The sequence below is a fragment of the Urocitellus parryii genome, chromosome 3, assembly GCF_045843805.1.
Source record: "Urocitellus parryii isolate mUroPar1 chromosome 3, mUroPar1.hap1, whole genome shotgun sequence".
Lineage (NCBI taxonomy): Eukaryota > Metazoa > Chordata > Mammalia > Rodentia > Sciuridae > Urocitellus > Urocitellus parryii.
The window spans coordinates 219846349-219873618 of record NC_135533.1 but is presented as its reverse complement, the minus strand read 5'-3'; the positions used below and the strand labels follow the sequence as shown (position 1 = coordinate 219873618).

General features: G+C 67.7%; 1 protein-coding gene across 5 annotated transcripts; it reads left to right on the top strand.

The window, feature by feature from the left end:
- The first annotated feature begins 182 nt into the window (after window positions 1-182).
- On the top strand, window positions 183-24033 carry Palm (paralemmin). 5 transcript variants are annotated; one of them, XM_077795868.1, is made up of 10 exons: window positions 4162-4564; window positions 4655-4732; window positions 9156-9207; window positions 9359-9439; window positions 9534-9661; window positions 14981-15131; window positions 16328-16349; window positions 17102-17164; window positions 19060-19191; window positions 22171-24033. In XM_077795868.1, the coding sequence occupies exons 5-10, from the start codon at window positions 9600-9602 to the stop codon at window positions 22698-22700; spliced, it is 960 nt and encodes a 319-aa protein (XP_077651994.1). In that variant the 5' UTR covers window positions 4162-4564; window positions 4655-4732; window positions 9156-9207; window positions 9359-9439; window positions 9534-9599; the 3' UTR covers window positions 22701-24033. The 5 variants fall into 5 exon arrangements, with proteins under 5 accessions (XP_077651993.1, XP_077651992.1, XP_077651994.1 ...); XM_077795867.1 differs by lacking the exons at window positions 4162-4564; window positions 4655-4732 and adding an exon at window positions 183-244 and having other exon boundaries at window positions 17105-17164; XM_077795866.1 differs by lacking the exons at window positions 4162-4564; window positions 4655-4732 and adding an exon at window positions 183-244.
- The last annotated feature ends 3237 nt before the right edge of the window (window positions 24034-27270 follow it).

Sequence of the window (27270 nt, the reverse complement as noted above, 5' to 3'; positions counted from 1 at the left end):
CGAGCCTGGGGCGGCCGGGACTCTGCGGCGGCCGGCAGGAGGCGCAGCGCGGGCGCGCAGGGGAGCGCGGCGCGCGCACGAGCCCACCCGGCCGCGCCCGGACAATACCCGCCGCGCGCGGCGATGCCCGCGCCGGTGCCGCCCCCGCGCCGCGCAGCCCCGGCCGCCAGGCCCTAGCCGCCCGCCCGCCCGCCCGCGCCGTCCCCGCAGCGGCACCGCGGACCTGACCTCGCGCGGAGATGGAGTGAGTAGGCGCGCGCGGGCCGCCACCCGGAGGGCCCACGCCGGCCTCGGGTGGGGGCGTCGCGGCCCCCGCGCGGCCCCAGCGGCGCCGAGGGGCTCCGGGCCCGGCCCGCTTCCCAGGGGCCACGCCTGGGTCACCCCGGCAGACCCCGGGGCCGCGGGAGGGGGGCCGGGCTGGGGGCTTCCGGGCCCCGCGGAGGCGTACGCCCGCCCGCCCGCGTCCCCCGGTCAGAAGCGGCCACCTGTGGGTGGGCGGCCTCAGGGAGCCGCACGACCCCTCCCCAAGGGGCACGGCCGGCGCTGGCCGGGCACCCCTCCCCCGCCCCCGCCCGAGCTCCGCGGCTGGCGCCCTGGACGCGCCTTCGCGCTGGGCCAGTCCGGCTCCACCCTGCGCCCCCAGGGCCTGCCAGGTGTCCGGAGCCCCTGCCCAGGCCCAGGTCCGGCGCCCGGGCTGGCCGTGAGTGGTGCGGGCGGGAGGGGCCTCGCTGGGCCGTTCCCAGAGGGAAGCTTGGGTTTGGTTCCCGCCCCTCGGGAAGTCTGAGCCCCTTTCCCCAAGAAGGGGACCCCGTGGTGTGGCCCACAGCCCGAGTCCTGGAGCCTGCAGGCCGGGGGCTCGGGGAGCGGCTGGCAGCAGAGTGTTCTGGACACAGGTGCCCAGTGAGTGTGCGTGGTCATCTGGGCTCAGTCCCCTCTTCCCAGTGAGAGTGCGGCCAGGCCCCTCACTCACACAGGTGGCCCCCGGAGGTCGCCGGATGGGTTTGCCTGGGCCGTGGAGGGGGACGCACCTTCTGTGGTCCAGATGTGCCACCTTGTGAAAGGGTCAGCAGTGCCCCCCTCTGGGCCCCATGCCCACCCATCGGCTGTCATGGAAGTCCAGCCAGCCTGTCCAGGCCAGAGGTCACTCCCCCAGCCTTCCCTCTGGCTGTTTTCTAAGTGGTAACTTTCCTCCTGGGATCCACCCGTGACCCGCCACACCCTGGCCTGGGTGGGAGCCACCGCCATGCTCCCGGCCTGGGAAAGGAGAGACACCCGTGTCCTCTGCTTTTGAAACACAGACAAAGGCCTGGCCTGCTCCCCCCACCCGCCCCGGGAGCCCAGCCAGGGGCTCAGGGGAGCCAGGGCCTGGGCTTGCCGGCTTCCCGTCCCTCCGAGGCCTGTTTATCTGCTTTGCTCTCTTGGCCCAGGGGAGTTTCTCAGGCCTCCTGACAGCAGGGCCTGGGCAGGGTGTGGCCATGGGAGGGGGCTGCCCAGGGGCAGGAGGCAGGGAGAACACCCACCCAGAGGAGCAGGCTGAGGGTTGGACCCCATTGTTCCCTTTCCCACCGCCCTTTTCCTTCCCCACTGAAGATCCTGAGGCTCAGAGAGGGATAGCAGCTGCCCCAGGGTCACACAGTACCTCCCACACTAGCTCTGCAGCTTCTGGGGCCTAGGTCAGCTGTGCCAGGGGCCCTCACTGGGCCATCAGTTGCTATGTCTGGGTGGAAGGAGGGCTGGGTGTCTGCCGCTGTGGACAGCCGTGGAAAAAGCTCTCTCCAGCTCCCTGGTGACCGAGGGTAGGGAGGGGCTTCATGGGGGCAGCCCTGTCTTGGACACCTGGCCCTCACTCCTGGTCCTTCTCCCCGGGGGTGGGGGGAGATGGGCTGTGGGCCTGGAGGGAGGCAGGGCAGCCAGAACGGGACAGCTGACCTCGCCATCACCACCATTTCCCGGCCCACCACCCTGGAGCGGGGCTGGGTGCTGCGGCCGGCCCCCAGGGTGATGGAGGGTTCAGAAATCACATTGAGGGTCTGAACGACATTGAAATGCTGTGGTTTAAGGCTTACGTGAATTTTCATTGACAATGTGAGGGTCTGACAGAAACAGCCAGTATCCCGTGAGCTGCAGGGTGCAGTGAGCAGGTGCTGGGCTGGGGACCTCTGCCCTGGGAGACCCCGGCTGCCCCAGATTCCTCCTTGCCCTCGGCGGGGACCTGGGCCGGGTCTGCTGGGGCGCTGGCTGGTTCCTTGCAGCTGGAAATCGCAGGTCTCCCCCTCGACGCGGGTGGGTTCAGGCAGGAATCCAGTGAGGACTGACTGTGACAACCAGCTTCCATTAACCGCTGCTCTGCCCAGGGCTTCTCGGCTCTCGTGTTGTGGCCACAGCTTCTGGTTTTCTGGGTGACCATGTAGCACTCTACCCCAGAGGGAGGGCATTTAGTTTCAACTGGGAGCCCAGGGGCTGCAGGATGGGCAGAGTGGCTGCCTTGTTTACTCGGTGGACGCTCACTGCCTCCCTGGCCCAGCTCTGAGTACCTCATGGGGTGACCCTGTTGGTTCCTGCGCAGTCGGGCCCAGAGAGGTCAAGGAGCTCAGGAGTCCACCCAGCCAGGGAGCCCCCCGGGTGGGAGCCCCGGAGCTTTCCTTTGGTGCTTTCCTGGGTCGGAGGGGCCAGGGTATCAGACCGAGTGGCATCTTCTTTTAGTTTTCTGAGCCAGGCGGAAGGGAGCCTTGGCGGGGTTCTTGGCCCCCTCCCCATCACTTCTGTGGCTCCCTGGGGATCTTTGGGCCTGTTGCTCTCTGTGAAGTGCTGTCAGGTGGGGTGAGGCCCTGCCTTCCTACCGCCCCGTGCCAGCATGTCTGCCTCAGCCTGTGGCCAGGTCCTTCCCCGGGACCTGGACCTCCAAGCTGGAAAGGGGCTGATGCTCTCAAAAACGTGGCTTTTTGGGGCCGGGGCTGGGGCTCACCTGCGTGAGGCACTGGGTTCCATCCTCAGCACCACATAAAAACTACAGCTAAATTCTTTTTTAAATGTTAAAAAAAAAAACAACCCTGACTTTTTTTCTGCCCTGTGTTCACCCAAACAATCCTCTGCCCCTGTAACAGCCCTCCCGGCTGACCTTCCCACCCCCTGCCAGGTCAGAGGTGGGGGAAACGGGGTGCAGTGGCCACGCCTGTAGAGGCTCTCACCCTCCAGGCCAGCCTGGGCAGCTCAGTGAGGTTCTCAGCAGCTTAGCAAGAACCTGACTCAAAATTAAAAAAAAAATAAATCAAGTTGGGGATGTGGCTCCGTGCAGATCGCCCCCGGGGTTCAATCCCGATACCAAGAGAGAAATCGTGTGGGAAAGGTCTCCTGGCCCCGTCCACCAGAGGCCTTTTCTATGAAGTATGTGCAGACAGAAGGGTGCACCTGGTGCTCGCGTGTGCAAAGGCCCGGAGGTGGGAAGCATCTAGAGATGGGAACATTCTCTGGTCTGGGGTCTGAATCCTGGCTGGCCTGGACTGTACCCGGGGAGCTGTGGGCAGTGGCTGAGCAGCAGAGGAGCCAGGGCCTGGAAGGTACCAGGGGCAGGTCCAGGAAGGGGCCAGCTGGGGCTCTGACAAGAACATCTCCACCAGAGGCAGGTGGGAGGCCTGACTGAAGGACTTCCTCCCCGCCTCTCCTCTCCACTCCCCTCCTGCAGTGCTGGGGCTGGATCCCTGGCCGGGCACGCTGGGCGGGTGCCGTAGCGCTGGCCCCTTTTTATCTTATTTGAGATGGGGTGTCACTGGGGATACCAGGCTGGCCTGGCTGGAGATCCTCCTGCCTCAGCCTCCTGAGTCACTGGGATGACAGGTGTGGCTGCTGCTCCTGGGTCGGACTCCAGAGCTTTGTGGTGGTCAGAGCTCCCACAGGGATGGGCAGCCTGCTCAGGAGGGTCCTGGCAGGGTCCCGCTGTCTTGGATGGTGGCTGTCTCCTGCCAGGGGTTTCCAGCAGGAATTCAGAGGCAGCCCGAGCTGGTCACTGGTCCCAGAGACGACCTGAGCTGGGCTGGTGAGGGCCAGAGCGAGGGCAGCCAGGCCGGGGCACCGCAGGGCCACAGGAGTGCAGGTGGGAGGGCCAGACCTGCAGCCTCCTGGGGTGGACGGCGGCCGCCTGGGCAGTCTGGTGACCCCTGCCACAGGACGAGGAGGAGTGCCCTTCCTTAGTGGGCGTGACTCTGACCCAGAGCCCCAGGAAGGGCCTCATGCCGCCCACGTGGGTGGCAGGACCACGGCCCAGCCCGGCCTGGCCAGGGGGAAGGTAGGCTTGGATGGGTCAGCCACACTGAGCTGCGCAGCCTGGCCGAGGCTCCAGTCCAGGCCTCCTGACCCCTGTCCAGTGTCCCGCTCACATTCTTCGTTCAGGTTGAGTAGCTCTGACCTGAAATTCCCAAATCTGAGCCTCTGAGCACCCTCCCCGCACTTGGTGGAAGCCCCACCCGGAGTCAGGAAGAGCCAGGAGCCGACAGTCCTGCAGGAGAGTCCCCTGGGAGCCCCGGCCTGGCTTCTCCAGCCCCACGGAACAGGGCAGTGGTCCCTCGGTGTGAGTCTGAGGTGTCCCTGCAACTCGGGGGGCTTGGTGGGCAGCCCTGGGCCCCCCGAGGACCTCACTGAGCGCAGACTGATATTCCAGCCCAGAGACTCACTGCGAGTCCAGAGCTCTGGCTCCGCACCCGGCAGGAGGGCCCAGCTGCTCGTCGATCCCCAGAAGGTGACTGTCACCCCCAAGATGGCCCTGCCCCCAGCCCTGCACCACGGCCCTGTCCTGGACCCATGTGTCTGGTCTCCTGAGCACCAGGCCCGTCCACACAGCAGCCACTCGCTCCTGCTCACGGCAAGAGCGCTCCAGGGGATGGGTCACAGCTTGTACCCATTTGTCCATCTGCAGAGGCCTGGTGCTTTGTCTCGTCCCTCGCTGTCACTCCTGGGTGCTGGGCTGGGTCAGGACCCTGCCTTGGCTCAGTGTGAGCCGGACAGAGCCTCAGCAGGAAGATGGGGTGACAGGGCAGGTGGCCCTGGGGGTGGCAGGTGTGTGGCAGGGGAGGGGCTGAGGCCAGGGCACCTTGGGTTGGGGGCTTCCTGGGAGATGGCTCGCTGGTCCAGCAGACATTAAGTGCCTGCTGTGTGCCAGGGACAGCACAGCCCTGTCCTGTTGGGGAGACAGGAAAAAGCAACATCATGGAGTTCCCCGATCTCTGGTCTGGATCCTGTGTTCTGGGGTGGGATGGGGGCTTGGAGGTGCTGGGGGCAAAACTTAGGTGGTCAGGGGAGGCTCCGTGCGGAGGTGGCCTCTGAGGAACCGCCAGGCCTCAGCGGTCTGCCCCCTCCCTGCTGTGAGGGCCAGGGCAGGGTGCGTCTCCTCCCCATCCCAGGCTGGGGGGGGGCACAGATTAGATTCTCTGGTCTGTGGCCTGCCCTGGCCCCCTCTGCCCTGAGGTGATGCTTCTAGAGTTTTCCGTGGGTGGTGAGTTGTTCTCACAGGTGTGGTGGGGCCCTGGGAAGCCTCCGAGGAGGGCTGAGGGGCCAGAGATCCAGGAGGGCTTCCCGGGAGAGGTGGCTGAGCTGGCAGGTGGAGGAGGGGAGGAGGAGGCTGAGCCCCCGGGGCCAGGGGCCAGGCCCTGACTGAAAGAGCTGGTCTGGGGGAGGGGGAGGCTGGGGATGCGGCAGGGCAGCGGGTGGACGCCGTCCTGGGAGTCCAGGGGGGGGACCAGAGAGGTGAGAGGAGGCCTGCCCTCACCAGCCCACAGTGGGAAGGGGCTCTGGGCACCTCACTCCCGGGGCCACGTGACTCTCCCACTGCCTGGCCAAGGTCACTGTCAGCTGCTTTCTTTCAGTCAGCACAGGAATGTTCTGGACACTGGGCCCAGTGCCTGCCCCGGGATGGGACCCTCACATTCTTGCCAGCCTAGCGCTTGCTGCCAGGGCCAGGCCCGTGGGGAGACGCACTGCACCCCCACACCTCCAGACTGCCGTCCTGCCCGCTGGGTGACCTTGGGCCTGTTGCATAACCTCTCTGGGCCTTTAAAAAACAAATGCTCTGCAAAGTGGAGGCCCCTGCCTGCTGTCCCTGGGCTGGGTCCCCATGAGCTCATCTCCTGGAGCCTGGAGTATCTCTCAGCCTCAGCCACACCCTCAGCCCTGAGCCGCCCACAGCACCGCGCTCAGCCCAGATTTTGCTTCCAGCGCCGTTAAAATAAGCGCGCGGACAGGACGCCTGCCCACGCGATGGTGGGCACCCAGGTGCAGCGTCTTCCCCCAGCAGCTCAGAGCTGCTGCCCACCGCCCAGCGGAGGCAGGCGAGGCTCAGGGCTGAGGAGTGGGTTGCCTGGGATCACACAGCCGGGGGCTGCTGCCGCTCTCTTCTGAATGCTCGTGCCTTGAGCGAAACCAGCTTCTCCTCCTGCACTAAGACCCTTTGTGATGGGGCCTCCGCCTCTCCAGGCCTCCAGGAGACCCCGCATCCGGGCCGTGGGGCGCCTGGCTGGGTCTGGCCCTGGACAGAGCAGGGCCTCGGGTAGCAGACCCGCTTTGCCCCTCCACAGCCTCAGTCCCTCACGGGTGAAGAGGCGGGCAGTGTCCTCGGGAGGCAGGGCGTCCCAGGAGGACAGCCTCACTTTACCGCACTAGCGCTCAGCGCCCTTTTCCTTTACTGATGTCCAGGTGCAGATGAGGCCTCTCTAGTCTCGCCTCGCTGCCTTTATCCTGCCCCTCCCGTAGATGCTCGGGGGCGGGAAGCCCACCCTTCTGGCAGCCCCGGGGTGGACAAACCCCGCACCCTAGAGGCGGCCCCTGAGGCCCCTGCAGGAAGCCGCGCCGCCCCCCAGCCGCGCGTCTGGGGGCGGAGATGCTCGGCCCCGCCCCCGCGTGCCGGGCCTCCCTGTTGCCATGGGGACAGCGCGTTGCCAAGGCGACCGCCTCCCGCGGGCCCTCCATCCATCACCCGCCGCTGTGGCGCCCGGGGGCGCGGCGGGTGGCTCTGGCGCCCCCAGGCTGGGGGGGAGGGAGGGGCGCACGGTCTGGGCTCGCAGTCTGGGATGGGGCCCGGGGTGGGGCCTCGAGGGGGGAAACGCACTTCCCGGGCCTCTCCCGGAGCCTGGTCCAGGCGCCTCTCTGTGCCCGCCTGACCTTCCCCTGCCCTGGCCCAGGGGACAGTCCGCCCCAGCCAGGACACTACCCGCCTTGTCTCCAGCCTGGCAAGCTGGCCCTACAGCCGTCCCTGTGTCCGGTCTGAACGGCCACCTGACTGCCAGGGTGGGGACAGGGCACTGGACTGCCCACCGGGCGGCCCCGGGTGCCTCAGGGTCTTAGAGGCCTGGGTCGGCCCCCGCCCCAGCTCTGCCTGCTACCTCAGAACTGGAAAGGGAGTCTGCAGGATGGCTCTCAGGGACAGTGACCGCTGCAGGCCACTCGGCCACCTCTGGTCTTGTCCTCTGGAGTGGTTTCCGGCCACTCGGGACCCAGCAAATGGGAGGCAGCCCTGCTCAGGGGTGAGCTCTGCGCAGCGTGCGGGGCCACAGGACAGGAGGGCCGGCCAGAGGGGCAGGGTGGAGAGGCCACAGAGGCTGGGCCCTGCCAGGCTCCAGACTGGCTCCGTCCTGGGAGTGACGGGACAGGGAGGCTTTAGGCAAGGGAGTGACAGGGCCACCTCTCATTTGAAAAGCTGCCTGGTTTGAGAGTGGGCCAGGCTAAGGCAGCAGGAGATGTAGAGGCCTGGGCTGGCGCGGGGAAATGAGGGGCCAGCAGGAAGGGGGGACAGATCTCTGTGGGGAGTAGAATGGGACACCCCAGCCTGCATCACAGCAGGGCAGGCCCAGAGCCCTAGCTGCCCCGGCCCTTCAGGAAGAACCTGACGTCGGAAAACTGGATCAAACCTTTCCTGAGCCCCATCCGCCAAACCTGGCATCCCGAGAGGTGCTGCCTGCCAGGGAGGGAGGGTCTGGGCAGGGTCGCCTTTGGGCTGGGAGCAGGGTGACTCCACAGTCCTGGTGAGGCGGGGGAGCCCGGGGGTCAGGCCAGGGACTGCAGCTGGGCTGTCTGTCTGTCCCCCAGGGACTGCAGCTGGGCTGTCTGTCGGTCCCCCTTCCAGGCTGAGGTGGAGCCAGCGTGGTGGGGGGCTGGGGACTGCTTCCTGGCCAACTCTGGGATATCAGGGGAAGTCTTGGGACTAGAGGTACTTGTCACTCCTCACTTGGGCACATGGGGACTCTGGTGGGCACCAGGGCTGACGTGCCAAGGGGGCTGAGGACAGCAGCCGGCCCAAGGGCAGTCCTCGGTTTCTGAGAGGTGAGGCTGGGAGGGGAGGACGGCAGTCGGGGGGTCTGTTCCTCGGCGCCTCGCTCCCCTGCCGCCAGGCCTGCCTGGGCGGCCACACGGGCAGCTGACCTCGGGCCCCGGGCGCTGGCTCTCTGGCTCTGCAGCAGCAGAGGCGACGGGCCAGCAGCGTCCCCAGCACTCACCGGGCTCCCACCGCAGGCAGGCTCTCTGGCCAGCCAGAGCAGAGGCTGGGCAGACAGGGTCAGGGAGCAGGAGCTCTCCAGGGTCCTCCAGCGGCTCAGAGCCTGGGGGGGCCTGTCCCTGGGTGCGTGTGGCCCTGTGCGCTTCTTGAGCACCTGCTGCACACCAGCCCTGGAGACGGCTGTGGAGGCTCCCTGACCAGAGCCAGGACCCGTGCTGTGCTTCCTTGTGTGCCTGGAAGGCTCACACCCTCTCTGGGCCTTCTGGGGCTCCGGGTGTGGGAAGCGCTAGAAGACCCAGGGCCTGGGCCGTCTGGTTCCCCTCTGGGTGGTGAGTCCTGACCCTGACCCGGCCTGCTCCCTGCAGTGCCCTTCTCTGGCCCCTGTGTCTGGCGGACTCCTGTGCGTCCCCCTTTGCCCAGACCCATCGGTGGGCGGGGCTGGTCACCTCCTGTGCACCTCTCTCAGTCTGTCCCTCCCTTGGCCCTGCCCAGGGAGCTGGAGGGTCTGCCCAGTGAGTTAATGACCTCAGAGGCTGATAGAGTGACCGCTGCCTCTGAGGGGCAGGAAGGGCCCACTCTCCAGAGGGAAAGGGTCAGTAGCAAGACTGTCCCATGCACAAGGGCAGAACCAGGGCTGGCTGGAAGCAGAGTGGACCAGTGTGACCTGTCTCACCCCCAGGGTCCTCGAGGTGGATGCTTCAGCCCAGCAGGAGCGGCTGCAGGCCATTGCAGTGAGTCCTACCCACCAGGGACGGGAGGCGGGGCCGGGGTCTGGGGCGGGACGGCAGGCCCAGCGCCACCCTCACTCCCAGAGGACGCAGGCCTGCGGGGCCTGGGAGGGGTGTGGGCCTGTGGCCGCGGCTGACCCTGTGACCCCACCAGGAGAGGCGGAGGAGGCAGGCGGAGATCGAGGGCAAGCGCCGGCAGCTGGAGGAGGACAGGAGGCAGCTGCAGCACCTCAAGGTCCGAGGGAGGGGCCACGGGGCCTGGGTGGCGACCCTGACCCACTCCTGACCTTGACCCCAGTCCTGACCTGACCCTGACCCCTGCTGCACAGTCCAAGGCCCTGAGGGAGCGCTGGCTGCTGGAGGGGACCTCTTCCTCGGCCTCAGATGGGGAGGACATGAGGAGGCAGATGCAGGAGGACGAGCAGAAGGTTCAGCTCCTGGAGGGCTCCGTCTCCAGGTGGGTGCCCGGGCCATCAATGCCCAGGGTCCGTCTCCAGGTGGGTGCCCGGGCCATCAATGCCCAGGGTCCGTCTCCAGGTGGGTGCCCAGGGTCCGTCTCCAGGTGGGTGCCCGGGCCATCAATGCCCAGGGTCCATCTCCAGGTGGGTGCCCGGGGTCCATCTCCAGGTGGGTGCCCGGGGTCCATCTCCAGGTGGGTGCCCGGGGCCATCAATGCCCAGGGTCCGTCTCCAGGTGGGTGCCTGGGTCCATCTCCAGGTGGGTGCCTGGGTCCATCAATGCCCAGGGTCCGTCTCCAGGTGGGTGCCCGGGGTCCATCTCCAGGTGGGTGCCCGGGGTCCATCTCCAGGTGGGTGCCCGGGGCCATCAATGCCCAGGGTCCGTCTCCAGGTGGGTGCCCGGGGTCCATCTCCAGGTGGGTGCCCAGGGTCCGTCTCCAGGTGGGTGCCCAGGGTCCATCTCCAGGTGGGTGCCCAGGGTCCATCTCCAGGTGGGTGCCCGGGGTCCATCTCCAGGTGGGTGCCCGGGGTCCATCTCCAGGTGGGTGCCTGGGTCCATCTCCAGGTGGGTGCCCGGGCCACCAATGCCCAGGGTCCGTCTCCAGGTGGGTGCCCAGGCTCCGTCTCCAGGTGGGTGCCCGGGGTCCGTCTCCAGGTGGGTGCCCAGGCTCCGTCTCCAGGTGGGTGCCCGGGCCATCAATGCCCAGGGTCTGTCTCCAGGTGGGTGCCCGGGGCCATCAATGCCCAGGGTCCGTCTCCAGGTGGGTGCCCGGGCCATCAATGCCCAGGGTCCGTCTCCAGGTGGGTGCCCGGGCCATCAATGCCCAGGTCCGTCTCCAGGTGGGTGCCCGGGCCATCAATGCCCAGGGTCCATTCCAGGTGGGTGCCCGGGCCATCAATGCCCAGGGTCCATCTCCAGGTGGGTGCCCGGGCCATCAATGCCCAGGGTCCGTCTCCAGGTGGGTGCCCGGGCCACCAATGCCCAGGGTCCATCTCCAGGTGGGTGCCTGGGTCCATCTCCAGGTGGGTGCCCGGGGCCCATCAATGCCCAGGGTCCATCTCCAGGTGGGTGCCTGGGTCCATCTCCAGGTGGGTGCCTGGGTCCATCTCCAGGTGGGTGCCCGGGCCATCAATGCCCAGGGTCCGTCTCCAGGTGGGTGCCCGGGCCATCAATGCCCAGGGTCCATCTCCAGGTGGGTGCCCGGGCCATCAATGCCCAGGGTCCATCTCCAGGTGGGTGCCCGGGCCATCAATGCCCAGGGTCCATCTCCAGGTGGGTGCCCGGGCCATCAATGCCCAGGGTCCGTCTCCAGGTGGGTGCCCGGGCCACCAATGCCCAGGGTCCATCTCCAGGTGGGTGCCTGGGTCCATCTCCAGGTGGGTGCCCGGGGTCCATCAATGCCCAGGGTCCATCTCCAGGTGGGTGCCCGGGCCATCAATGCCCAGGGTCCGTCTCCAGGTGGGTGCCCGGGGTCATCAATGCCCAGGGTCCGTCTCCAGGTGGGTGCCCGGGCCATCAATGCCCAGGGTCCGTCTCCAGGTGGGTGCCCAGGGTCCGTCTCCAGGTGGGTGCCCAGGGTCCATCTCCAGGTGGGTACCTGGGTCCATCTCCAGGTGGGTGCCTGGGTCCATCTCCAGGTGGGTGCCCGGGGTCCATCTCCAGGTGGGTGCCCAGGGTCCATCTCCAGGTGGGTGCCCGGGGTCCATCTCCAGGTGGGTGCCCGGGGTCCATCTCCAGGTGGGTGCCCAGGGTCCATCTCCAGGTGGGTGCCCGGGGTCCATCTCCAGGTGGGTGCCCAGGGTCCATCTCCAGGTGGGTGCCCGGGGTCCATCTCCAGGTGGGTGCCCGGGGTCCATCTCCACGTGGGTGCCCAGGGTCCGTCTCCAGGTGGGTGCCCGGGGTCCATCTCCAGGTGGGTGCCCGGGGTCCATCAATGCCCAGGGTCCATCTCCAGGTGGGTACCTGGGTCCATCTCCAGGTGGGTACCTGGGTCCATCTCCAGGTGGGTACCTGGGCCCATCAATGCCCAGGGTCCGTCTCCAGGTGGGTGCCCAGGGTCCATCTCCAGGTGGGTGCCCGGGCCCATCAATGCCCAGGGTCCGTCTCCAGGTGGGTGCCCAGGGTCCATCTCCAGGTGGGTGCCCAGGGTCCGTCTCCAGGTGGGTGCCCAGGGTCCATCTCCAGGTGGGTGCCCAGGGTCCATCTCCAGGTGGGTGCCCGGGCCCATCAATGCCCAGGGTCCGTCTCCAGGTGGGTACCTGGGTCCATCTCCAGGTGGGTGCCCAGGGTCCATCTCCAGGTGGGTGCCCGGGGTCCATCAATGCCCAGGGTCCATCTCCAGGTGGGTACCTGGGTCCATCTCCAGGTGGGTGCCCGGGGTCCGTCTCCAGGTGGGTGCCCGGGGCCCATCAATGCCCAGGGTCCGTCTCCAGGTGGGTACCTGGGTCCATCTCCAGGTGGGTGCCCGGGGTCCGTCTCCAGGTGGGTGCCCGGGGCCCATCAATGCCCAGGGTCCGTCTCCAGGTGGGTACCTGGGTCCATCTCCAGGTGGGTGCCCAGGGTCCATCTCCAGGTGGGTGCCCGGGGTCCATCAATGCCCAGGGTCCGTCTCCAGGTGGGTGCCCAGGGTCCATCTCCAGGTGGGTGCCCGGGGTCCATCTCCAGGTGGGTGCCCGGGGTCCATCTCCAGGTGGGTGCCCGGGCCCATCAATGCCCAGGGTCCGTCTCCAGGTGGGTGCCCGGGGCCCATCAATGCCCAGGGTCCGTCTCCAGGTGGGTGCCCGGGGTCCATCTCCAGGTGGGTGCCCAGGGTCCGTCTCCAGGTGGGTGCCCAGGATCCATCTCCAGGTGGGTGCCTGGGTCCATCTCCAGGTGGGTGCCCAGGATCCATCTCCAGGTGGGTGCCCAGGGTCCGTCTCCAGGTGGGTACCTGGGTCCATCTCCAGGTGGGTGCCCAGGGTCCGTCTCCAGGTGGGTGCCCGGGGCCCATCAATGCCCAGGGTCCGTCTCCAGGTGGGTACCTGGGTCCATCTCCAGGTGGGTGCCCGGGGCCCATCAATGCCCAGGGTCCGTCTCCAGGTGGGTGCCCGGGCCCATCAATGCCCAGGGTCCGTCTCCAGGTGGGTACCTGGGTCCATCTCCAGGTGGGTGCCCAGGGTCCATCTCCAGGTGGGTGCCCGGGGTCCATCTCCAGGTGGGTGCCCGGGGTCCATCTCCAGGTGGGTACCTGGGTCCATCTCCAGGTGGGTACCTGGGTCCATCTCCAAGCAAGTTGCTAGGGTCCTTCTCCAAGTTCCCAGGGTCCGTCAATGTCTGGGGTCCATCTCCAGGCCCAGCTGGAGGGTCTGTCTCTGGGTGGGAGCCAGGGATGGGGGGTCAGGTGGCACAGGGTCCTGAGCAGTCAGGATTACTGGCTCCAGGACCAAGATTGGCTGAGGCATGGGCAGGGAAGAGCCCCGAGGGCTGTCCTGGGGGTACTGGGCAGCCCTGGAGCTGGAGCAGCAGGCTTCCCGGCCGTGGGGACTGAGGCTGCCCTGCTGGCCTCTGGGCTAGGGACCCCCACCAGCTGTCAACAGCCCCAGGTGTAAGAGGCTGGGAAGGAGGCGGATGTGGCCCCCAGCACTGGACTGCACTTCCTCCTGGCTCTCTGCGTGGTCCTGCCGTGCTGGGCCCTGGGCAGCTAGGCCTGCAGGAAGCCTGGGGCGGGTGGGGCGGGCGGGGCGGGCAGTGTCCTTCCCTGCTGGGACAGAACGCCTGGAGTTCCGGGCAGGCAGGAGTGATGGTGTCGGGGAAGAGAGAAATGACCAAAATGGGAGGGGCCTGAGAGGCGGAGCCTGCCCAGCACAGAGGGCCCCTGTGCTGGACCTCAGCTGGCCAGAGTCCTGACCGACGGGTTTGAGAGGAAGCGTGGGGGGATTGGCCCCAGGTGGTGGGTGGTGACAATAGGCATGTGGGGTCCCTCCTGGGGCCTCCTCCCCTCCCCAGCAGGGAGGCAGGGATCCCTGCAGCTGCTCATTCAGCCTGGTCCTGGCCGGTGGGCTGGCAGGCGCCCCCTGCAGGCAGGAGCACAGCCAGGGAGGCCCTGGGGGTCTTTGTGTCTTGGCCCTGGGGGCAGCCTGGGGAGGCCCTGAGGGTGGCCTGGGGAGGCCCTGAGGGTGGCCTGGGGTGGCCTGGGGGTGGCTCTGGGGGTGGCCTAGGGGTGGCCCTGGGGCGGCCTGAGGGTGACTCTGGGGGTGGCCTGGGGAGGCCCTGGGGGTGGCCTGGGGGTGGCCTAGGGGTGGCCCTGGGGCGGCCTGAGGGTGACTCTGGGGGTGGCCTGGGGAGGCCCTGGGGGTGGCTCTGGGGGTGGCCTAGGGGTGGCCCTGGGGCGGCCTGAGGGTGACTCTGGGGTGGCCTGGGAGGCCCTGGGGGTGGCCTGGGGGCGGCCTGGGGGTGGCTCTGGGGGTGGCTCTGGGGGTGGCCTGGGGGAGCCCTGGGGGTGGCCTGGGGATGGCCCTGGGGCGGCCCAGGGTGGCCCTGGGGGTGACTCTGGGGATGGCCTGGGGGTGGCCTGGGGTGGCCCTGGGGTGGCCTGGGGGTGACTCTGGGGGTGGCCTGGGGTAACTCTGGGGGTGGCCTGGGGGTGGCTCTGGGGATGGCCTGGAGGTGGCCCTGGGGGTGACTCTGGGGATGGCCTGGGGGTGGCCTGGGGGTGGCCCTGGGGTGGCCTGGGGGTGACTCTGGGGGTGGCCTGGGGTAACTCTGGGGATGGCCTGGGGGTGGCCTGGGGGTGGCTCTGGGGATGGCCTGGAGGTGGCCCTGGGGGTGACTCTGGGGATGGCCTGGGGGTGGCCCTGGGGTGGCCTGGGGGTGCATCTGGGGGTGCATCTGGGGGTGGCCTGGGGGTGGCCTGGGGGTGGCCTGGGGAGCGGTGGCAGGCCTGGCAGCCCCCTGAGCTGCGCTGTGCTTCCCACCCTGGCTTGGTTTTCACTGGGTTTATTTGTACCATTATCTCCTGACTCTCAGAAAGTGACGTTTTTTTCCATTGTCCCTGAAGAGAGAATGTTTCCTGTGGGGAAAAAAAAAATGGATTTGAGTGGAAACGGGGAAGTCTGCAGCCAACTGTGAAGGGAGGTGCCGAGCCAGCCCCGGGGCGAATCCGGTGGCTCCTTGCTGGCCGGTGACCCTGTGCTGTACCTCGGTTTCTCCGACTGTCGAGCGGTGTGACGAGAACACCGTGGTGCAGGGCTGTTAGGAAAAGTCAGAACCAGCTGGTCCTCGGCCGAGAGTGCCCGAAGGGCCCCGGCACACAGAGGCCTTCACACCTGCCCCTCCTCAGGCTGGAAAAGGAAATCGACGTGCTGGAGAACGGGGAGCCGGCCCCTGCCCCCTTGAGAGAGGACAAGGCAGTGTCCAGTCCAGCCCGGACCCTGGCCCCCAGCCCAGCCAAGGAGCAGCCCCGGGGGGACTTGGTGTGCAGCCCAGAACAGGTGAGAGGAATGAGTGGGCAGATCCCTGCTCTGACCCCTTCCTCTGCAGATGCCCAGTGGCCCCAGCACAGATCCCAGCAGGTGCTGGGGTTGGGGGCCCAGCTGTGCAGCCTGGGACATGTGGTTGGCCTCTCTGAGCCTCAGTTTCCCCATCTGTAAGATGCAAGAGCTATTAGAATACTAGCTGGCTACCTGGCAAGGGCTCAGGGGGTGGTGGCCAAGCCTAGACGCAGCCAGACCCACGGGAGGGAGGTTTTGATGGATTCCCTCTCCTTGCACCTTCTGAGCCCCCGCCTGGGCTGGGCACTCCCTGTGTTGGACAGCCCTTCCAGGCGGGAGCAGTGTCCATGGGATGAGAGACGAATCCCAGGCCCAAGGAGGTGGAGAGAGCCTGGCCCCAGGCCACCATCTGGCTTGGCCTTGACTTCTGGGGAGCTGCCCTGGCACAGACATGTTAAGACAGACCTCCAAGTCAGGGTCAGCTCCTCTCCCAGGGGGCTCAGAGGCCTGGGCCCTGCTCCTTCCCTGCACCCTGTCTTGTGGGGTCGGTATGGCCCCTGACCCAGGGAGCTGCAGCTGTGTCCTCTGGGGCTGTTGGTCTGCAGCCCTCCCTGCTGACCATGCCTGGTTGGGGAGACCAGGAAGAGGGGCGGGGGACCCCAGGAAGCCTGTGATCCACCAGAGGCTGGGCAGGCTCCCTGGAGGGTGTGGGATTTGAAGGTGGAGTAGGAGTTCTGCAGGCAGACTGCAGAGGTGCTGCCTGCGGGCTTCCTGGGGAGAGGCAGACCCTGACCAGGACAGCCACTTCCAAGGGCAGTGGGCATGCCCAAAGCTCCTGCTCCTCCTCCTGGAGACTGGGAGCCGGCCCCTGCCCACTGGAGAGAGGGGGACGTGGTTGGAGGGCCAGAGACCCAGGAGCCCCTGTGGGGAAAGATGGAGCCGCCTTTCAGGTGAGGCGTGAAGGAGCAGCCAGAAGACGGCCGCTGGGCAGGGAAGACCACCACAGAAGTGGTCGCGGGAGTGGAGCCCTGGAGTGGTGGGAGACCAGAAGGCGGGGGCGGGGTGACCCCCCCCATTTCCCACATTTCCGGCCCCGACGCCAGGGGAGGTGACGGCCGGGAGAGAAGGGACGGGAAACAGGGCGCCGGCCGGCCGGCCGCGCGGGCGCTGGCTGACCCTCTGCCTCTTTCTTGCAGACCCCGCCGGGCACGCCCAAAGGTAGGCGGGGCCGCGCGCCCCCTGGCTGCGGGCGGGAGGGGGCGCCTGCTCTGCCTGCCCGGTCTCGGCTTCACCACGCCCGCGGGAGGGGCCGGCCACTGTCCGGTGGGTGGGCGGGTCGGCCTGTCCTTGGGTCTGTAACGTGGGGCCAGAAATCCTGCCCTAGAGACCAAGGCCGCGGGACTGAGACCCGGCCGTGGCAGGTGGGTCCCTGCTTGCTGAGGCCATCCAGCCGAGCGGTCCTCCCACGTGGTGGCCGCTGGAGGACAGTGTGGGCCACTCACCCTGTCCTGATGTGGGACAGAGTCTAGACGTAAGCATGACACTGCATGAGGTTCAATAAGTCCACGCTCGGTGAGTGGTGAAACACCAGTCCGTTTTTAAATCCTGTTTTAGGGGGGCCTGTCCCCCTGCAAAGCACCAGGGCAGCCCCCGTGGACGGGGCAGCCGCCATCTCTGAGGCCTGATCTGTGGTGTGTTGATTAATTATTCATGAGAAGAGGGTCTCCTGGACCCACTGTAGAACTAATAATCAAAGTGAATGCAGGCAGCCTCTCGGGCCGTTGTGAGAGTCCTGGGAGCTGAGACAGGAGGACCCACTTGGCACTTCCTTTGGGGGGGGCTCTGTGTGCATCAGGGTCCAGGTGCATGGAAGGGGCCCAGGAGCTGGGTGCATGCACCGGCCGTGAGTCGAGCCTGTGGAGGGCTGTGTGACCTTCTCTCTCCGCCCTCTCTCCACCCTGCCTGCCCAGCAGAGAAGCAGGTGTCCAACACCCCTGTGCGGACCGTCGGAGGCTCCCCCATGGTGAAGGCAGGTGGGTGGTGCCCAGGCTCCGGCCGACCAGACCCCAGCTCAGTCCTCGGGGCCTGGTGGGGTGGGGGTGACCCAGACCTGCCCTGGCCGGGTCGGAAGTGGGCAGTGGTCACGCGGGTGGGGTCTGGACTGAGGCTGAGGCTCTGGGCTGGGGGTGGGCCTCCGGCATCCTCTGCTTTGGCCCTGGGCCACACCCCGGCCAGGCTTCCCCAGGAAGGCGGGCCCCGCGCATGGCGACTTTAACCCAGTGCCCTGGCTTCTGTACCTCTTAACCTCAAGGTGGCCCCTGGGGGGGGGCACAGGCCAGCACCCGCTCCACGGCTGAGGGCGCTGGCTGCAAATCCCACTGGCCCCTGGGCCTCGGGCCGCGGGACCATGTGAGAGGGGCACCTCATCCTGGAGGCAGCCCCCAGGTGAGGCTCAGTCCTGTGTGGTTAGACAGGGGGAGCCATGCCCCATCTGCCACCCAGATGGGGACTGAGCACCCAGGGCCTGGCACCCAGGGCCTGCTCCCACACAGGACTAGACAGTGACAAGTCCTGAGAAGAGAAGGAAGATCTATGGGGGGGACTAGGGTGTGACAGTGCCCTGAGAGAGAGGGGGTCTCAGGGGGGCTGAAGCTCTCCGAAAGGTGGCAGGAGGCCAAGGGGAGCATTTCAGAGTGCAGGGTGCGTTGAGGGCCTGTGCCAGTGAGACCAGCCCTGTGGCCCCCAGGTGAGGTACCCCCCACTTTTTCCTTGGGCCCTTGGCTTTGTGCAGTGCATAACCTGCCCAACAGTGTGGGTGGCCCTGGAAGTCGCTGTCCAGGGACAGGGATGCTCGGCCACTCAGGGACAAGAGATGAAGTAACAGTCACTCGTTCAGCATTATTCGGTACCTGCTGTATGCCAGGCAGGAGGGACCCAGACTGGGGGCAGCTCACTCTACAATTTAGGAACACAGAGCACAGAACGTAGACTCACCGGGCACGGGAAGGCTGAGGCCCAGGGCAGGGGTGGCTGCAAGCCCAGGGTGGGACGACGGTGCAGGAGGTGGGATGTGGGGGCTGGAGCCCCACTGGGCCAGGAGCCTGCAGTGGGGTGAGAGGGGAGAGGCCCAGGACAGAGCCGCCCTGGCTGGGTGGAAGCCCAGGGGCAGATGCTGGGCAGGTGAGTGGGGCCTGGGCTCGGGGCTCCGGAGCCGAGGGCAGGTCCTCCTGGAGAGCAGAGCTGGGCCTGGATGAGGCCCCTGGAGCAGAGTGGAACCCAGGACTGGGCTGGGCCTGAGCACCAGAGGCCAGGTGGGAGGAGGAGACCCAGATGACCCTGAGGCCTGAGGGCTTTGGGGTACCCCAGGTGAGCCAGGCTGAGGGACAGCAGGCTCGAGAGGTCCTGGACCTTGGCTCCGGGGTCCCTGCAGCCGAGGTCTGCAGGGCTGCTCCTTGGCTCCAGCACTGGGCACCTTTTCCTCCTGCCTGGGCAGGTTGGGGGCTGGGGCTGAGGTCTGTCCAGGGGCAGCAGCGAGGCTGGCTGCAGTCGGCCCAGCTGGTCGGGGAAGCAAGATGTTCAGAGGGTCTGGGTGGACAGAGGTCAGGCTGAGCTGGGCTCCACGGGAGGGGTGGAGTCTGGATGTGGAGATGAGCTTGGTGGCCCAGCGGGACGCGAGGTGCAGAGGGGAGGACCAGGGCCGGGGGCTGAAGGCAGGACGGGCCTTGAAGGCCCAGCAGAGGAACCGGGCCCCAGCCCTGGGCACCGGCAGGCACGGAGGCTGTGGAGCGGGGGGAGGCCAGGTCCGCACGGCACTCGCACCCGGCACCAGCACCGTCTCTGCTTGCTCTGCGCTGCCCCCCCTGGCTTGGCGGCTGCCCCCAGGGCACGAGGGAGGGCGGGATCGGCATAACCGTGCCTCTCCTGGCAGCCATGTACTCAGTTGAGATCACTGTGGAGAAGGACAAGGTGACAGGGGAGACCCGGGTGCTGTCCAGCACCACGCTGCTCCCCCGGGAGCCGCTTCCTCAGGGCATCAAGGTCTACGAGGACGAGACGAAAGGTACGCCCCCACCTGCCGGCCTCCAGCCAGAGCCGGTGCGGGCCCCACCCAGCCGGCCCAGGGCTCCCACCCTGCCACGGGCTTGTTGCAGACCTGCGGCTGGAGTGGGAGCCCTCAGGAGACTCCCCTTCCGAGCTCTGGGGGTGCGGCCCAGCCCTCCGGAGCCCATTCGCTGTTCACTTATTCATTTTACTTTATTTTAAACTATTTTTGGTACGAGGGACGGAATCCAGGGGAGCTCTGCTATGGAACCACATCCCAGCCCCACATTTTTAATTTTGAGACAGGGTTTCCCTAAGTTGTTGAGGCTGGTCTCAAACTTGCAATCCTCCTGCCTCGGCCTCCAGAGCCTCTGGGATGATCCTAGGTGTGCGCTCTGTGCCCCGCTGCACTTGTTTATTTTAATTGACTGATTAATGTGTTTATTTTGCAGTTCTGGGGGTGGAACCCCAGGGCTGCTCTCCCACAGATCAGGCCCCAGCCCTTTCCATTTCGGTCTGAGGCAGGGCCTTAGTAGGGCGACCAGGCTGGCTTGGAATCTGTGCCCTCTTCCCTCCGCCTCCTGAGCAGCTGGGAGGACAGGCCTGGGCCACCTGCCTGGTCACCCTTTAAGTGATCTTATGGTGACAAAACTCCTGGAAGACCCAGGGATGTTCCGGGGCCTCGGGGGTCTCCGCCTGGGGCTGGTGGGGCTTCTCCGGAGTGGGCAGGAAGGAGTGCCCAGCAGGGCCTCGGTGTGGGCAGAGGCCTGGGGGGGCCGAGGGACTGGGCCAGAGGGACTCCAGGAGCCCCAGGTGTGGCAGGGAGGGGCTGGAATCTGACTTGGTTTCCAGGTGCCTTTTGGGGGGTGGTATCCAGTGGTCAGTGCTGGCCCAGCGGGCAGGAGGGCCTCGTTCCATACCCAGCACCACAAAGAACAGTCAGGCGTTAACCAGGGGAGCTCCAGGGGCAGGAGGGACCAGGTGCCGGGGATGCCACCAGGAGGCAGGGTCCCAGGAGGAGGGGCCTGGAAAGCCCTGGTCCCTCTGGATCCAGTCACAGGTCACGGAATGTCATCTCAGAAGAGAGACGTGGAAGGTCCATAGTTCATGGGGAGCACTCCTGCCCCCACAGGGACGCCCAGCCCCTCCAGCAGCCCCCGTCCCTCCGGCCCTGCACCCCAGGTCCAGTCTGTCTCTGGACCTTCCTGTCACTGGTCACAGGGTGTGGCCGGTGTGTCTGGCTGTCACTGAGCACAGCTCCTCGGGTCTCTCCATGCTGCAGCTGGGTCACAGGCTCCTGACGGGGGCTCCCAGGGTCGGTACGCTGCAGTGTCCCCTGGCTCCTGCCCTGGCCGAGGGAGTGCACTGCAGGTGGCCAGGCCATGTGTCCCTGGGTCCCCTGCAGACCCTGGCTGCCTGCACCTCTGGGCAGGAGTCTCCGTGGAGTGTGGCAGGGTGTCCGTTTCCCGTCTGGGCTCGGGAGGGCTGGCTGGTGGGGACTTCTGGCCTCCGGGCCCCAGTGCCGTGGGGCTCCCCACTGGTGGGGTGGAGGCTCCGTGTTCCTCAGCCTCACCAGCGCTGCAGTTGTCACCAGAGCCACCGGGGCTGCCCGAGTGGTGTCAGGGCCTCCGCAAGGCTCTGGTGCCAAGGCCCGGGGTGCTTGGAGGAGCGGTGACTGGGGCGTCTCTGGTGCCAGCCTGTGTCGGATGAGGGCAGGCCTGGTTCAGCCCCAGCTGTGGTCCTGTGGCCTGGGGCAGGCGCTCCTGGGTGAGAAGGGGCACGTGGCACCCCCACCTGCCCACCCACCCAGCTCCACGTGGCCTGCCCCCGCCTCTGCCCCCACCCCCAGGGACCCCAGACCTGCCACCCTGGACTCTGCCTGCTGGGGATGGAAGTGGATCCGTTCCGTGGCAGCCTGGGGCTCACATCCTGCCTCAGGGCAGTGTGCACCCCACCCTCTGTCCCGGGAGCAGGGACCTCTCCCAGACCCTCAGCCACTCGTTGAGAGCTTTCCTGGCATCCGGGTGCAGGACCCCCGCCCGGGGTCAGGACCAGGTGCCACCCTGGGCAGCTGGTTCCTAGGAGGGGGTGCAGGTCTCTGGTCTGCGGCTGGTGTCGCCCATGGCCACAGGCCCTGCTGGGGCTGAAGCCTGGTCCTCAGGGAGCACGGTACAGTTGTCACGAGACAGGATGGCCGTCCAGGTGCCTCTGGGAGGGAAGACCGAATGGCCTAGGCTCACAGAGACCAGAGAGTTGGGAATCCCTGTTGCGCTCACCTCCTGCCCCCGGGGTGTGGACCCTGCACACCAGGACCAGACGGCCAGGAGCAACCGGGTCTGGCCCTGGCTGCCAGAGTGACCGGGGCTAGATACTTCCCTTTTATAAACTCTCCTTTTTGCCATCTTTACAATGGGAAGAAAACCCCAGGCCTACTGTGTTACTTCTGTGTTAGCTTCTGCTGCTGTGACAATTGACTTGAGAAAAAAGCTGAGAGGAGGAGATATTTATTTTGGCTCACGGTTCAGGGGTTTCAGCCCCTGGTCAGTAGCTCCATGGCTCTGGGCCTGAGGTGAGGCAGAGAGGGAGAGAGGGAAGGGGACAGGACAGACCAAGGACTCCCTCCCCAACTTCCACCACCTCCCATGATCCCTCCAGCTGTGGGCCCTTCCGGGGATCACCCCAGTGATCCCCGCATGTCCACCCTCTTCCTGGAGACCCCCCTCAGCACACTGCTCACTGGGGACCAAGCCCTCAGCACAGGAGCCTTTGGGGGACATTCCAGGTCCAAACTGTGTCGCCTGCCTTGCCAGGTGACTGCCCGGGAGCTGGCTGGCTGTGAATGTGGAAATGCCAGATGGTGACGTCCCGTCCCTGGCTCCCAGGCTGCCTCAGAGGCACCCGCTGGCTGCGTCCACAGCCTGAGGGCTCTAGCTGTCGGTCCGTCAGGGAATCTGCTTCCTTGGGCAGCCCACTCACACCTCTGTCTCTCCCTGTGCAGTTGTCCACGCCCTGGACGGCACCGCCGAGGACGGCGTCCACCCTCTGAGCTCCTCCGAGGTGGACGAGCTCCTCCACAAAGCAGACGAGGCCGCTCTGAGCGAGGCGGGGTCCACCGCTGGGGCAGCCGAGGCCGGGGGGCCCGTGGAGGCGATCCGGTCCACGCCTGCCCGGCGCGAGATCCCCGGTGTGCAGGCTCAGCCTGGCGAGGCCACCTCGGGTCCGCCGGGCACCCAGCCCGGCCAGGAGCCCCCGGTCACCATGATCTTCATGGGCTACCAGAACGTGGAGGATGAGGCCGAGACCAAGAAGGTGCTGGGTCTGCAGGACGCCATCACGGCCGAGCTGGTGGTCATCCAGGAGCCCGCCGAGACCCAGGAGCCCGCCCCGCCCAATGGCAGTGCCGCCGAGCCCCCTGGCACCGCTGCAGGCGCCAGGGAGGAGAACCAGGTGGGGCCCGAGGCCACCGCCAGCGACCCCCAGGACCTGGACGTGAAGAAGCAGCGCTGCAAATGCTGCTCCGTCATGTGAGCCGGCCCGGCCCCCAGACCCTGGCCCCCCCTCCACACCAGACTCCCGCCAGCCCGGCCCCTCCCGGCGCCCGCCCACCCTGCACCCAGACCTCACGGGCCCAGGACCTGCGAGTGGCTCCACGTCCCTGGAGTTTTCTTTCACTGGAGGAGGGACGGCCCCCGCCCGCCGGCACCCCCCGCCCTCAGCCCGGACCCCGAGCGGGGCACTGGTGCAGAGAAACGGGCCGGCCTGCTCCCCCCGCGGGGACCCCCGACCGCGGCAGCTTCACGACGGGGCTCGCGCCCACCCGGTCCTGGTCGGTGTGGCCTCAGGCCGCCGCCTGTGCCTTCCTGCCACCTCCCACGAGTGTCTGAGGGGACCAGGAGCGGAGGGGTCCCGGGGCCTGGCCGTGGGACTCTCAGGGCCCTGCCAAAGGCGCTGGCCCCCATCCCTGGGCCTGGGGTGAGGCCACGCTTCTGACGGGGCTGGAGGTCTTAGCATGCAGCACGGGCTCCTCTGGACATCTCAGCCTGACAGGTGCCCCCACAGGCCCAGCCAGTGGACGGTGGCACGTAGGGCGGGGACTGGGGGGATGGGCCCCATGGGGAGGGGTCTGTGACCCCTGGGCTGTGTCCTAGACCGGGAGGGCTGGGGTCTGGGAGCTGCCCCCAGCACCAGGGCCACAGGAGCTGCTCTTGTCCTGAGTTTCTGCCCCCCCACTGGGACCTCCTTCCTCCTGGTGCTAATTTGGGGACCCCAGTGGCCGCTCCTGGCCTCCTGTCCAGCCTGCTTGGACCAGGGTCTTGGGTTCCCCTCACCCGACCCAAGAAGTCCGCCCCACCTGCCAGCTCTGCTGGGCTGGGAGCATTTCTGGGCCGGGGGGTCTCCCTGGCTGGAGCCAGAGACCCTGTGGGCCACCCAGCCCAGGGTGGGCCTGCTCACGGCCCTCACTGGATGTGGCAGGGGCTCCCTGCCCCGGGACGGCCCTGCGAGGCCCCGGAGGCACGCTCCTGCCCACTCTCACAGCCCTCTCCTGGAGCGCTGGCTTTGGCGGACAGGCCTCCAGCCCAGGGCCCGCCCTCGGGCCTTCTCTTGGCCAGCGGTCAGCTGCTACAGGGTGACCGCAGGGACCGTGCTGGACGGGAGCTGGGGTCCTGGCTTCATGGAGCCCCTCCGGCAGCTGGGAGGAGGGGTGGTCTCTGCGGGTGGCCTGGGCAGTGGCCATGGGGCCCTCTCTTCCTCCCTGGAATCTGCCCGAGCCCCTCGAGCCTCGAGCCTCCGCTCAAGTGCCCTTGCTGCCCTCCGCTTCTGATGTGTGACGAGGCCCCGATGAAGCAAATAAACAGTGCCAACAGCCCAGTTCCTGGAGTTCTTGGGTTTCGCCGGGCGCGAGGGTGCGGCCGGCCCAGGGTGGGGCCCTGCCCGGCGGGAGCCATAAAAGGAGCTGCGCGGGGCCAGGGTGAGCTGCTGCCCTCTCTGTCCGGCTCCTCCCGGGCTTCCCTGGCCATTTTGGTGGGAGGTGGTGATCCCAGCCTCTGCACACCTGTCGGCGGCACCTGGGCAGGTAAGACCTGGAGGTCAGGGGCGGCTCCTGGGTGGCCAGACTCGTTCCTGTTTCCAGGGGGGCCCTGGAGTCCCACATCCACCCTGCCCTGGCCCCTGGCTGGACTCGTGGCCCTCAGAGATGGGGGTCCCCACAGACACCCTGGTCCCTGGGGATGCAGCAGCAGCAGGGGGCGCTCCAGGGGTCTTCATGCCAGACGGGTTCCCATGCTGACCCCAGTTCCGTCTCACCATGAGGTTGGAGAAGTATCTGGGCCTTTGTTTCCCCACCGTCCCAGGGAGAGGCCAGGCCTGATCCACCAGCAGGAGGTGGGGAGTCTGCTGTCCAGTGTGCCCCGCACCCTGGGTGTCCACTCTTTACCCCCTGAGGCCTGTTTCCCGGTGCGTGGACCATGGAGAGGACTACCTGAGACGGGGTGCCGGGTTCAGATCCGCCCGCCCTTGGACAGGAGGGACACTCGGGAGAGGGGCTGTGTGAGCTGGGGGCCACCTCCGGGCAGCCACCTGGGCTGGGCTGGGCCCTCTAGCACATCTACTTTAAGTCCCCCAAGATGTAGAGCCGGGGGTACTGGAAGGAGGGATGAGGAGATGAGAGACGAGATTCAGGGGGGCCTCGGCCAGCCCGAGGGCTGCTCAGGACAGAGCCCCAGCCTAGGGTCCTGAAGCCCGAGCCCTCTGCACTGGGCCCAGCCCGCAGACAGCGCTGGGCGAGGAGGCCAGCCTACCCCTGGGATCCGGGCTACCTGAGGCCCCTGGGTTCTCTGGCTCCCACGGAGCATCCGGCCTCGAGGTGCCCAGTTGGCAGCGGGGCCTCCAGCCCTCATCCCGGGCTTTGTGTGGACAGGACCACAGGGTCTGTCCCACAGTCCTGGGAGAGCGGCAGTGTGCCTTGTCCACTTCCTGGAGGAGAGGAGAGCCAAGGTCCCATCTGGGGCGTGGCCCCCGGACAGGGGCTGGGTGAGTCTCTGACTCTCCATCCACAGCCGGAGCCGGCAGAGGGGCCGCCGCCTGCCCCAGGCACAGGGACGGCCCTCAGCAGAGTGGGGTGGGCGGGGGACCTGGGCAGCAGCAGCTCAGTGGCTGGAGGCCCCTGGCCAAAGGGGCAGTTGCAGTGGGCAGGATGCCCGCCCTCAGCCCCACCCGGTGTCGTCTTTCTCCCTCCGCCTCTGGACTTTGCTTCCCGGGCCCAGGCGGGGCGGGAGGGGTGCACCTGCTTCCCTAGGTGGGGCCTCTGTGCCTGGCAACCTGGCAGAGGGCCGAGCGGAGGCCTCCCGCTGAGGGGCGGCCATGGCTGAGGCTGGAAGGCGGCTGGGCCGAGGGTGAGGTGGGGCCCTGCCTGGGGCGGGGCGGGGGAGGGTTCTGGTTTGGGGGGCATGTGTCCACTGTAGTCAGCTTCCCGGTGAGCACCCTGGTCCAGCCGGTGTGGGGCTGGCTGGGGCCTCCCCTCCTGCAGACCGGGGCCCACTCTGAGGCCTGAAGTCTGTGCCGATTCCCATGGGGCTTGGGGATCCCAGAATCCCAGGATCTGAACCTGTGACGGGAGGAAGCTGCCAACAGACCACCCCAGGCCAGAAACCCGCCAGCCCCCACTGGCCCTGGGCACTCTGGAACTTCCAGCGTCCAGGTCCAGATGAGGATACAGGGAGGGGCGGGCTGAGCCCAGGTGGGAGCAGGCTGGGCCTGAGGTCCTGGGCTATGCCATCGGGCAGGGCCTGGCCCAGGTCTGTGGTCAGGGCTCAGCCCAGGTCAAGGGACGGGGTGGGGCTTGGCTGGAATCCCACGGGCTGGGGAGGGCCTGGCCAGGAGCCCCTGATGACACTCGCCCCTGAGGGAGGGGACAGGAATTCCAGGGGCCCTCCCTTCAGGTGACCTGCGGGCCCTGGGGAGCCTTTGCCCTGGGCAGGAGGGCAGCTGCTGGGGAGGAGCAGGTGCCGCCCGGGGCCATAACCCGGGTTCAGCGGGCAGCACAGGGGCTGGGCAGGGCTGGGCAGGGCTGCTTCCCGCAGGAGGCTTGTCGGCAGCGTGGGGAGCCCGCAGGGCTCTGAGCCCTGGACCTGTCCCTGGGGTCTGGCTCTGGGGCAGCGGCTTCCCCTCTCTGGGCGTCCGTCCCCTCAGGTGGAGACCAGACACAGTGTTTCCCCTTCCCAGGGCTCCGTGAGGAGCAAACAAGACGTCGGGGGCCACCGAGGACACAGGGGGCTGGGGGTTGAGGCCCCTCCTCTCTGGGCTCCCCCGGCCCCTCCCCAGGCTCCCCCTCCCCAGGCTCTCCCTCCCCAGGACCCCCATCCCCAGCCTCTCCCTCCCCAGGACCCCCCAGGCTCCCCCTCCCCAGGCTCCTCCCCTTCCCTAGGCCCCCCTCCCCAGGACCCCCCAGGCTCTCCCTCCCCAGGACCCCCCCAGGCTCTCCCCCCCCAGGACCCCCCCAGGCTCTCCCTCCCCAGGACCCCCCCAGGCTCTCCCCCCCAGGACCCCCCCAGGCTCTCCCTCCCCAGGACCCCCCCAGGCTCTCCCCCCCAGGACCCCCCCAGGCTCTCCCTCCCCAGGACCGCCCCAGGCTCTCCCCCCCAGGACCCCCCCAGGCTCTCCCTCCCCAGGACCCCCCCAGGCTCTCCCCCCCAGGACCCCCCCAGGCTCTCCCTCCCCAGGACCCCCCCAGGCTCTCCCTCCCCAGGACCCCCCCAGGCTCTCCCTCCCCAGGACCCCCCCAGGCTCTCCCTCCCCAGGACCCCCCCAGGCTCTCCCTCCCCAGGACCCCCCCAGGCTCTCCCCACCAGGACCCCCCCAGGCTCTCCCTCCCCAGGACCCCCCCAGGCTCTCCCCCCCCAGGCTCTCCCCCCCCAGGACCCCCCCAGGCTCTCCCCCCCCAGGACCCCCCCAGGCTCTCCCCCCCCAGGACCCCCCCAGGCTCTCCCCCCCAGGCTCTCCCTCCCCAGGCTCTCCCCCCCAGGCTCTCCCTCCCCAGGACCCCCCCAGGCTCTCCCTCCCCAGGCTCTCCCCCCCCAGGCTCTCCCCCCCAGGACCCCCC

Coding starts and splice junctions, on each gene's coding strand:
- Palm (XM_077795866.1), top strand. Junction 9,662..14,980: donor CTGGAGGGCTCCGTCTCCAG/GTGGGTGCCCGG, acceptor GCCCCTCCTCAG/GCTGGAAAAGGAAATCGACG. Junction 17,165..19,059: donor CTCCCCCATGGTGAAGGCAG/GTGGGTGGTGCC, acceptor CTCTCCTGGCAG/CCATGTACTCAGTTGAGATC.